The sequence below is a fragment of the Cuculus canorus genome, chromosome 2 (genome assembly GCF_017976375.1).
Source record: "Cuculus canorus isolate bCucCan1 chromosome 2, bCucCan1.pri, whole genome shotgun sequence".
NCBI lineage: Eukaryota > Metazoa > Chordata > Aves > Cuculiformes > Cuculidae > Cuculus > Cuculus canorus.
Window position 1 is genome coordinate 25,979,007 of NC_071402.1, and position 12,262 is coordinate 25,991,268.

Below are 12,262 nucleotides of genomic sequence, written 5' to 3' on the forward strand. Positions count from 1 at the left end.
CTCCCCCTTCCTTCCCCCCCCGCGAGCCCGGCGGTGGCCCCTGCACAGGGCGCGTGCGCGGCGCGGGGCTGACGGGAGGCGGCGGCGGGAGCGTTGAGTGCGAGGTACGGCCAGGCGGGCGCTGTCGGCCCCATGCTCCCGCGGCGCCTTCCCCCTTCCCACTTCAATCCCCTCACCCTCTCCTTACTCCTTCCTGATCACTTTCCACATCGCTACTCCCCACCTCTCTTTACCTTCATTCCTATCTCAACCCCTACCTCTCTCACAGCCCACCCCTTCACCTCCCTCACACCTCCCTTTCACCTCCTTTTCACCTACCTCCCACCTCCCTCACACACCCCACTCTCCGCCTCCCTCTTCACCCCACTGCCCCCCTCCCCCTCAGCCCCAAACTGCCCCTATCACCGCCCCAAACCCCTCCCTCAGCCCCCTTCCACCCCTCCCACACCACTGTCCAGTCCCCACTCCCCATCTCCCCCCTTCTCATTTCCTCCACCTCATCTCCACCCTTTTTTCCCCCCTCACCAGCCCACACCCCTCTGTGCCTCCACCTCCCTCACCGCTGTTACTGGGTGGCTGAGGGAGGGTAGGAGTAGGCAATTATTGCTTCTTGAAGGTGATTCGTTACCGATACCCAAGGCGGCGCACTCACTGCCTGCGGTTATAACTGAGTAAAAGTTAATCCTGCGTTGCGTCTTTGTAGCTGCCTACAAAAACACATTTAGCCTGGTCATCTCTGCTGGGAACGTCTCTTCAAATGTTTGGGAGAGCAGCCTGTTAAACTTGTGCTAAAAAGTCTATTTTAACTGCCGTTAACAGGACTCTACTTGCACCGTGTTGAATTGCATATGTAAAATTTTGTAGCGTCCTTTGCATATGTGTTTCATTTTAATTGAGCTGTTAAGATGCCTTTAAGGACAGAAATTTAATAATTGCAAAACCAGATGCGTTCATGAGGTGTCTAGGATGTGGTTTGGTGGTACACTTAATTTGGTGAAGCCAGGTTGCTAATAACAGGCAGGAGCAGCACTTTTCTCATTGCCTACAGCTGTTTCCCTGCAACCTAACGGGTGCTGCAAGGGTGGTTCAGGTTGAGTGCATTGGTGGCTGTCTGGAGGAAAGGGGACGTTTACTTGTCTGTTGATTTAGTTGTAATGTGGGGCTATTCCTTGCCCTGGCTACACCTACTATGATCCCACCTAAAAGATCTAGCATCAATCAGTTGTTGCACATCTCTGTGGTATCTTTTCTGTATAGTACTGTAAAAATACAAAATATTAAACATTAGTGTTTTATTATATTTTGTATTTTATAAAAGCTTATATTTTAAAGACCTTGAGAGAGAAAGGTATGTATTGCTGGAAGCAATATTGCAGTTTAAAAAACACAAAACTGCAGTGTGTTTTGTAGTTGCAACTAGGTAATATGGGTAATATTCTTACACGTTCTTAACAGCGAGTTATCAAGGATCATAGTTTTAAGTGTCTTCATAATTTACATATATTTCAATTAGGTTTTTTTGTGGTTTAAGACCAAATGATGATGCAGCAAAGAACAAATGCATTTGGAAATCAAAATGCGTTAATCACAGATACATGCAGTTTATGAATTACACAGCTCTCCTGTAGATGCTGTGTACAGCATCTACACATGCTAAGATAAGCTCTTATCTACACAAGATAAGCTCTAGAAGTGAAGTGGGCAGGATCAGTGTAGCAGTTCAGACATGTTATGAGTAGTCGTCATGTAGGATTGTGGGGTGTCCTAAGTTGTCTTCCCGGGTGTCACTATGCAAGATAGGATTGGGTAGAGAACTTGTTCAGATTCACATGGCACCTGAGATGGCTGTGGTCAGTGCTGACACTCACAATCTGCCAAGGCCAAGTGCTGAGTCCTGCGCTTCAGTCACAACAACCCCATGCAACACTACAGGCTTGGGGAAGAGTGGCTGGAAACTTGCCTGTCGGAAAAGGATGTGGGGGTGCTGGTTGACAGCAGATGAACATGAGCCAGCAGTGTGCCCAGGTGGCCAAGAAGGCCAACAGCTTCCTTGCTTGTATCAGAAATGGTGTGGCCAGCAGGAGTAGGAAGGGGATCTTCTCCCTGTACTTGGTGCTGATGAGGCCGCACCTCGAATACTGTGTTCATTTTTGGGACCCTGAGTACAAGGACACTGAGTTGCTAGAGTGTGTCCAGAGAAAGACAAGAAAGCTGGTAAAGGTTCTGGAGAACAAGTCTTATGAGGAGAGACTGAGGGAACTGTGTTGTTGAGTCTCGAGAAGAGGAGGCTGAAGGGAGACCTTGTCACTCTCTACAACTACCTGAAAGCAGGTTGTAGCAAGGTGAGTGTTGGTCTCTTCTCCCAAGTAACAAATGATAGGAAGAGAGGAACGGCCTCAAGTTGCACCAGATTAGATATAAGGAAAGAGTTCTCTGCTGAAAGAGTGGTAAAACATTGGAAAAGACTGCCCAGGCAAGTGGTGGAGTCACCATCCCTGGAGATGTTCAGAAAACGTGTAGATGTGGCACTTTGTGACACGGTTTAGTAGGCATGGTGGTGGTGTGCTGATGGTTGGCCCTGATGATCTTAGAGGTCTCTTCTGCCTTTAAGGATTCTATGATTCTAAGGTTCTTGATCCCTTTGCAGCTTTCACAGTGACCGCCTGTTGTTTATGCTCCAGGTACTCCTATTCCAATAACCAAGCTGCTCCCTTATTGCACAGGCTTAACTGAATTTCATATGCTAACACTGTTGTCAAGTAGGCCTATCCTTATGCGAAGTGCTGTTGATGTAGCCAGAGGCCTCTTCCTTGGATTTTTAATAACAGCCACAATGGAAGTGATAGCAGTTCAGGCCATTTTACCATTAAGGTTTACATCTAGTAACAGCATCATATACATGCTAACTGTTCAGATGTAAAAAAGATAGTGCTCATATGTCTGTTTGTTTGGAAAGTATTCAAATGATAATCTATTACTACTGAGCAGCAAATCTCAGAAAGAAAGGTAGTTGTGCTCTTGTAAGCCACTGGAGTGCAGAGTGGTGTCAAAAAAGGGCAGAAACACGCTGGCTGTAGAGACGCAAAGAAATTTGTGTCTGCAACCCATGTTATCGCTAATTTTTACCTAATAGTTGAGAGGACCAGTTAAAATAAACAGTCTGTGAATTAATGGAGATTTAAACTGAAGTCTGTTCCATATGTCGCCGTACCATGCTTCATCATTCCAGCTGTGGAGTTATTCAATTGGAATTTTCCTGGTTTGTTTCTACTACTTTGAAGTATTAATATTTATTAACTTGTTATTCTAGTGGTTGCAGGTATGCTTTGTCATATTAACATTGGTGCGTGTTTTGTCCTTAGGCTGTGTAAGGGAAATCATGGGTTTACACTTTGCAGGAAAACCTATATGTTCCTTCCTTTGTTCAAGTGGACATAGCATGGAGTGTTAATTTCCGCTGTACTTTTGAGATAATTTTCTGCTGAAATCTAATCATCTTCCAGTGAATCTGATTGAACAATATAATGACTGTTTAATGCAAAATTATACTCCCAGATATGAAAAATACCTTCAGCATTCATTGTTCATTAATAATGGGCCTTTCAGAGCTATGTTTAAGTGTTTAGGATAGTTTGTTCTGTGTCAAATTGTCTTTCTTTTCATAAACTGATGTAAGTTTATTAAGAAACCTTACATTGTCTTACATCTCCAGAGCGTTTCTTGCTACTGAGAACTGCATTATTGGCTTTTCAGATGAAAAAATGAGTTCAGCTGCAGGATTTGCTGTAGTTGGTCATTCGTACTTATCTTATGTGAATTAAGATTATTATTTAAAAATATTTTATGCTATCTTTTGTTTTAAAAGAATGCTTATATTGTTATTTATGGATATATTTTTATATTTAAAGCCTATTCTCTCTGCTGTTGTCTTTATCTGCTTCCTTCCTTCATCTCCACTCTTCAGAGAAGCACAACTAAATATGAGGCGATCAGCAGCTCCCAGTCAAGTGCTAGGAAATGTAGCCAAAAAGCCAAGGTTTATACCACCAGGAAAAAGTATCGCAGTTTGTCTCAAGAATGAAGCTGAGCAGATGGACCAAGAAATGAAATTAAAGGAGGTAAACTGAACAGTGCACTAAAAAGACTGTTTCTACAGCGTTGTTACTAAAAGATAAGTGTTTTGCACTCACTGCAAACAATCCCTGCTTAAATAATCACACTGTTTAGAATAGATTTTGACACCTTTGCTCTAACTATATTTGATCTTGCTTCTCAGGTGGGTTTTTCTCAATATGTGAAGTAGATGCAGAAAAACTATTTTTGAATAAATAAATGTTATCAGTATTAAGCCCAAATACAGTTCTCAGCGTCGCTGAAGTATGAATTGCACCTTGCACTTAATTGGATTCAAATGTTTGGAATGCTTTGGCAAAAGCAGTTAAAAGCCCCAAGATACTTAATAATGAAGTGTCATTGACTACATTGAGTTGCAGTTTTGCTGCAAGGAATTTTCTCTGAAACCTTTAATGTTAACCAAAAAAGGCATCACAATTTTTATTTATTTTTATCTGTAGAAGACTTATATTGCGTTCAGTTCATGAACTACTTGCACAAGTGGTGCTTGGTATTGTGCGCATGTGCTTTTTCCTTTGAACAGTGAGGTGCACGTATTTGTGTAGGGATGTATATATACATACGTGTCGATAGTTTGATAATGAGGATTAGCATCTATTAGGATCACTTCTCGTTGCTCTTTTCTCATGAAGGAAATGCTATTGTGAACTTGTTTGTCTTTTGCAGATAGATGAGATTGAGGGAAGTACTTCATTGCTTTCTAAAATATACGGCCAGAATCAAAATTCAAATTTTACACAGCCCGTGGAGTCAGCTGGAAAAGTAAAGACTGCAAAAGCATGTTTCAGTGTTAATAAGTGTAGCAAGGTGGAAATGAAAACGGCAAATATGCCCAAAACTGGTAAGATGCTCGTTTTTATTTACCGCCTTGTATTGTAACAGAATTTTAAAGCTCATGAATGATGCGCTACTTACGAAACTTCTTTGAAATACTAATGCAAGGATCATTCCATGGTGGCATTATTTGGTGTTCTACTGAGTAGAGAGTGAAAGGAACAAATATTGAGTGATTTTTTAAAATAGAAAAGGAACAAAGTACATGTTTTGGAAGCCAGTTGGTATTGTTGTGACTCAGGTCTGTGTCTTCCAGAAGAGTACTATAGTCAAGTCACTGTAATCCAGAGTAGTATGACAATGAGAGTTGGGATTCCCTAAATAGTGGAAAAGTGGTGTAATTTGGAGACCTCGTTGGCCTCATGCAGAGGATGCTAACTGTTTTGAGTGGATTCATGTTTTTCAGAATTCATCAGGATTTCTTTTATTCAGTGCAAGATCTGAGCTGTTTTCTGCAGTGTCTCCAGTGGGCATTCAAATTTCAAGCATGGGTTGTTAACTCTAGTGTAGAGCAGAGTGTAGTGCCAGAGCAGAACTGGCTCGATTCATTCATGTGTGTGTACTTAGTCATTCAAAACACTGTTTTTTTCCTTATAATAATGATCTGTCTCTTTGTTTCAGGATTCATTTAATTGATAATATTTTTTAATGAGTCTGGAATTTCAAAAGAGCATTTCGTGACCACTTGTCACCTTGATTCCACAATGGCTGGAATTATAATTCAGAAGGCTTTAGCAAAGTTTTATATTTATTGTAGTTTGTGATAAGAGCTGCTAAATCTGGAAGCCAAAGAGAAGCAAAACTGCCAGACTGCCATGGACCTAGCCAGACTTATAAATAGCCAACCCTGAGAGGTCCTGGTCTGTTTAGTAATTTGCTCAGACTTCCTGGTCCTTCCAGCAACCAAAATTCAGACCCTCTGGTCTCTCCAGTATCTGGCCCAGGCTCATGGCTGCTCTCATTCATATCTTACTTGCCAGTTAGTCCAGCTTGGTGTTTGCTAGCAGTCACACACTGTCATATGTGTCCAGTATGCATGGGCTCTCTGCTTGCTGGCACATTGGGTACCTGTGGTCCAGCTCCAGCTGCTGCCATGTGCACTTCCATACATGCTTATGCGTGCAGAATAGAGTCTTCACCCAGGATAATATTTAGAAATGTAGTTTAATAAGAAGACGAGACAGACTGGCAACAGGATACAGAGCATTGCTGGACTCTCCAGTCACCTGTTTTAAGCTGGCTTCCTTTTGCCCGATATTTTCCCATGCTTGCTCTTCTGTGAGCCACCTTTATCCATCCCTTTTGCCTGTCTTTTTTCCTTTGTTTTTTTTTTCTTTCTTTAAAAATCTCATTATAAGCCTTATTGTATCTTCAAATGCTCCTCTAGCACCTTATGAGTTCCTGGCCCCAGTTGGCAGCAGTCCCCTTCATTCTGCAAGGTGGTCTGGAGAGCCCTTCCCATTGAATCTTCTTCTTGAGTTTCACTCTCAGAAAATGGGGATTGCTCAGTCCCCTGTGAGCCCTGAAAGGATACTGCCATTTTCATGTTATGTGACCCAGAGCATGTGCACTCTTTGGCAGAGCTAATGTGGGAAAATTCAGCCTCCTTATATGTCTTAAGTACTTCTGATCTTAGGACTTTTGTGTTTAAGCTGCTGCATGCTGTAACTTCTAGTTCTTCTGATAATGCTTATACTTGCAGAAAATTTTCAGTGTGTGGGACAAGTTGTTTGAATGATCCCGATTCCCTGTAGGGACATCTGCAAAATTTGCAGATATCTGCTAGTTCTGTCTAGCAGCGCACTTGAAAGATGACTAGTGGATATATTTCCAAAATAATGTACCTGTTGGCTGGAGGGGAAATCAGCAGTCTTTCCAATAAAAAATGTTGTGAAGTGGAAAAGACACAAAGTTTTTTTTTCATTATCATGAATTCTGGGTGCAGCTGGTATGTGTTCACTGTGAAGATGTCAGAAAGAATAATGAAAAAGTTGTGGAGTGAGACTGGGTGAGTTGTTTCTGTTGAGCTGAGAAACTGAGTCAGTTTCTGAGTGACTGAACAAGCCATTTTGTGCCAAAGCCTCTCCATATATGTAGAATTGGGGTACTTTGTAAAGCTATGATGAAATGTGATGTAACATAAGGATATCTAATTACAATGTTAGTTATGGTCATCAGGTTAACTCGTGATGCAAGCACTGCAAAAACAATACTGCATTGAGGCTTCATTAAATCTTAAGTAGTTTCTTAATAACTTAGACTTTCCAAGACTGCTTCTGCCCTTTACGTCACTTGTGTCTGCCATTCATTACTGCTAATATAGCAATTACGTTGTTTGTGTAAACCATAACCTCCTTTGTAGTGTGAAATGAAATTGTTTTGTCAAAGCTGGTTTTGGTATGAAATTCAGAGGTAATGGAAATCAGTTGTGAAAGCCAGAGTCAGTCTGGGGTTTTTATTATTAGTAATATTGTAATGAAATTATATCTGACTGCCAGTCTCTGCAGCCAAGGAAGCCTTCTCAGTTAAAGGGGCATTAAAATAATTTACGGATTGAAAAGGTCTGTGTGCATGCATTATTTTGGTTTATTGTTTCCATCTCATTTAATGCGGATGATAGACTGTTAACTTTATATTATGCTCGAAGCTGCTGTGTTTGGGTTTCCAGTGCAGCAGTGGAATGTGTAAATAAAACCCTCAGTTTCCATTGAAATTCTTGTGAAACACCTGTGGACCTCTGGACAACTGCACTGTTCATAGAGTTAATCTTTCTGAAACCCAGCCCTGAAAATGCTGTGCATTCTTTCAAAAAAACCTTGTTATCTGACGCATGGTGTCCATTTCCTGGAGCAGACAAGTAAAGATTTGATTAGATAGCATCGATCTAAAAATTATAGCATATCTGGCTTAAAAAAAACTTGCTTATCTAGGCTTCTTTGCAAAATTTCCTAAAATTTCACTAATAAAAGTAAAATGAAAGGGACTCTGGAATTCTGTAAGATCAGATATTTCTAAAGAGCTTTTAATAAGATTGTAGCAACTGTAGTAGCGTGAAACCTACCTATGGGTTGTAATTTTAAGACAGATTGGGTGACATCAGGGTTTGAATTGTAAGATACCGAACATGCTGTTCAACTGGCAGTTCACTAATCATTGCTATGATGATTCACGAATACTGGAAAATAACGTTTCCATAAATACATATCTTTGTAGGAAAACTAACCTTACTACTGGTTTATGAATCAGCATTTGCTTGTTTTTAAGAGGCAAAGAACACAGCAATCTCTTTAGTATCTTTTTTTTTTTTTTTGTATTCAGAACATAGTGGTTGTTGGTACTGACAATGGATGAGAGGAGGGGAGGTAATGTATTTGACATTGTTATTAGTGCTTTTTCTCGCATGACTGCAGAGAAGTCTGTGAGATAAAAATGAAAGTTATTTTAACATTCCTAAACTGTTCAACAGTAATTGAAAACTAAATCATAATGTGTTTGGTAGGGTATTATTGCAGCTCTTAAAAGTTCTTGTTTCCTTATTACATTCTGAGGTCCTTTAAGCAGTAAGGAAAAAATATGGATAGTTTGATTTGAAGAAACAACGGACAGGCAAACCTCTGAACTATACTAAATATTTCCTCTGTGTTGTTAGAAAGCAGGACTGTCCAGAACTAAGGTTTTTACCTACACTGCCTTCTTCAGTGTAATTTTTAAAAAATATATCTCTCTATCTCAATTGTTAAATTTAGTTACATAAAACCTATGTAGTGAATTGAATTTATGCTTATTATCTGAGTTTACAGCTTGCTTTATGTTGGTATTTATAATCTAGGTTTTAATCTAGAAGAATGTCCTATTTTTCTTTGGGTTTATATTCTCTGTGGAGATGAATAGCTCTTTCACCTCCATGCTTAGACACAACACTCTAGTTGAACTGAGATTTCATTGTTTCAACCTAATGTAGGTGAACAGAAAAGCTTGATATAGAGTCTCATTCTGTTACAGTTCTGCTATTGTTTGGTTTTGGTTCAGCATTACTTTGTCTTTCATCCGTCACTAACATCTGTTAATGCTTCTTCCAAGAGGAACTTTTGCAGAAGTCATACTCAAATACTGCCTTTGAGCTAACAATGAAGACAGATTGTAACTGTGTTTCTTAAGAGGTTTAATGTGCTCACCCTGTCTTTGTACAGACGTTTTTGAATATTTTTCATGCCTATGATATTAATTGTATTTATTATCTGCATATATATTTGAGTATAATTTTTCTCAATTCTCTGGACTGTTAATGTGTAGTGAGTACATTAGTCTATAAGGTTTAGACTCTTTACTCATTTAAGTCAGTTTTACTTTTCATAATAGGAATGTTTGCTGGCTCCTTCAGCTTTCTAGAACACTGTTACAGGTTAGTCTCATGTCTCCTGTCACCTGATATGCATGCAAAACCCTCTTAACCAAATAATTTAAATATTATAAAAGAAGATCCAGTTTTCATTCAGTTGTGACAGCAGCAATCAATTGCCTGTCACTTTAAATCACAGGATTAAAAAAAATTAATTTTCCATATTTATCATATTGTCTAATTTCAGTCCAACTGCCTACTTTGGTTTCTGCCCTGCCATCTCATAATGGACCATATTACTGTGAGAATTATTTGAATATCTGGAAAAGTAGAAATATTACCTGCAATTTCTATTGTTGCACACCACAGACTGAACTAGAAAAGATATTTCAGTCAGGAGTCTCTTTGCTGTCTGTCTGTTTTAGTGGTGCAGTTGTATGTACAGCTGCAGTTCAGTGTGCTCCTCAAATACCAGTTGTTAAAGCAGTTAAGTCTTTGGGTAGAAGATGGTGCATAAACATCTGTAGCTCTGATTAATTACCAAGTGCACCTTAGTACAACTACACAGAACTAAGGTGTTACTGGATGCCTGAGTGCAAGTAATTTATTACTGCATTGTTTGCAAGTTAGATTTTATAAGTGTGTAAATTTTGTTACTATTTTGAATAAGAAATGCTATCGAATTGCTATGCTAGCTCTTTATGATTTAAAATTACCTCCTTTTGCCTGCTGTGATGTAGAGAGAATAGTTTATAATAGTGAAGAGACAAATGAATTGACAAGCTGTCTATTTCTAAAGTCAGGATAATTTCTTCACTGCTTAGGTGTTATCTGTACCTGTTTGATCTGCTCATTTCAGAAGATGGGTATTGGTTAAGAAAACTAGATTGATGTAAAGGTAGCAGAAGAGAAATTGTCTCTTTTTCTGATCTGACTCTTGTTCATCTATACAGTCATGGTGAGCATACATGCAAATGGTCACCTACTGGCCCAGTAGCCCACTGCACAGCAGCTGATGTGTGGCAGGTAGATCTCTCGCTGAGAGTTCTGTGTTTATTTATTCCTAGATGGTTTGTGTTCTCTGGTGTGTAGTTTTGGTCTGGCATCCCCTGAGGGCACCACCTTTTGCTTGGCGCTCTTCTTTGGGATATGAGATGATGTCTTCTACTCTGCTGCTGGCATAAGAGCTTCCCTAGCATTTCTTTAAGCGATTACACATGCTCAAGAGTTCCCCTTGGCTGTGGTCATGCATTGGGTGCAGTTAGGCGTGGAGATGGTACGATAGCAAAGCTGGGAACAAGAGCATTTCAGCCAAGTAACTTTACTACTGTAATCTTAAAGTGTTCAAAGCTCTCTAGACTTAAAAAAAAAAAAAAAAAAGAGGTTCTTTGGTCTGACATCTCTTGTTCTCATGATTCCTCAGGGTTTTTTCAGGGCTGGCTGAGGTTTTTTTTTGTGTTCCTCTTTCTATAGATTCATCACCTTCTGTATGGTAGTGACCAGAGCTACGTACTGAATAGAACACTGTCCTAAGAGGCTCTGTTTCTGTGCTCAGAAGCATCAAATGCAGCAGCCACGAATTTGCTACTTTTTAGTTTTAAAGTCTGTCTGCGGAGAAACCATTATTGGATTGTAGCAACAGTCAGGTGATGGGGAATCAGTTGCTGTAGACTGAAAGTGAGCAAGACAGTACAGTATGCTTAAGGAGACACTAGCCTGTTTGAGTTGTCATCCCAAACCAGTATTACTCATCTTGAATTTGGGCTGCCTGCTAGCTAAATGCTAATCATAGAATCACTAGGTTGTAAGGGACCCACTGGGTCATGGAGTCCAACCATTCCTAACACTCCCTAAACCATGCCCCTCAGCACCTCGTCTAACCGCCCCTTAAAACACCTCCAAGGAAGGTGATTCAACCACCTCCCTGGGCAGCCTATTCCAGTGCCCAATGACCCTTTCCGTGAAAAAGTTTTTCCTGATGTCCAGCCTGAACCTCCCCCAGTGGAGCTCGAGACCATTCCCCCTTGTCCTGTCCCCTGTCATTTAGGAGAAAAGGCCAGCTCTCTCCTCTCCAAAACCTCCTTTCAGGTAGCTGTAGAGAGCAATAAGGTCTCCCCTCAGCCTCCTCTTCTCCAGGCTAAACAACCCCAGCTCTCTCAGCCGCTCCTCATAAGACTTGTTCTCCAGCCCTCTCACCAACTTCACTGCTCTTCTCTGGACACGCTCCAGAGCCTCAACATCCTTCTTGTGGTGAGGGGCCCAGAACTGAACACAGTACTCAAGGTGCGGTCTCACCAGTGCCGAGTACAGAGGGAGAATAACCTCCCTGGACCTGCTGGTCACACTGTTTCTGATACAAGCCAAGATGCCATTGGCCTTCTTGGCCACCTGGGCACACTGCTGGCTCATGTTCAGTCGGCTGTCAACCAGCACCCCCAGGTCCTCTTCCGTGCAGCTCTCCAGCCATTCTTCCCCCAGTCTGTAGTGCTGCATAGGGTTGTTGTGCCCCAAGTGCAGGACCCGGCACTTGGCCTTGTTAAACCTCATCCCATTGGTCCAGCCTGTTCAGGTCCCTTTGCAGAGCCTTCCTACCCTCCAGCAGATCCACGCTTCCACCCAGTTTAGTGTCATCTGCAAACTTGCTAAAGGTGCGCTCAATGCCTTCATCCAGGTCATTGACAAAGACATTGAACAGAGCTGGACCCAGTACTGAGCCCTGAGGAACCCCACTTGTAACTGGCCTCCAGCTAGAGTTAACTCCATTTACCACTACTGGGCTGGCCATCCAACCAGTTTTCCACCCAGGAGAGTGTGCGCCCATCCAGGCCAGAGGCTGACAGTTTCTGAAGCAGAATGCTGTGAGAAACTGTCAAAGGCTTTACTGAAGTCCAAGAAGACTACATCCACAGCCTTTCCCTCATCCAGCAGTTGAGTCACTTTGTCATAGAAGGCGAT

The 12,262-nt window shown here is 41.3% G+C and overlaps 1 protein-coding gene across 1 annotated transcript in view; it reads left to right on the forward strand.

Moving 5' to 3' along the window:
• Window positions 1-18: 18 nt before the first annotated feature.
• Window positions 19-12,262, forward strand: part of RAD54B (RAD54 homolog B) — a 67,729-nt gene continuing 55,485 nt past the window's right edge. The window contains exons 1-3 of the mRNA XM_054059665.1: window positions 19-104; window positions 3,965-4,118; window positions 4,801-4,975. Coding sequence (XP_053915640.1) covers window positions 3,981-4,118; window positions 4,801-4,975 — 313 coding nt within the window. The 5' untranslated portion in view covers window positions 19-104; window positions 3,965-3,980. The remainder of the gene's footprint in view (window positions 105-3,964; window positions 4,119-4,800; window positions 4,976-12,262) is intronic.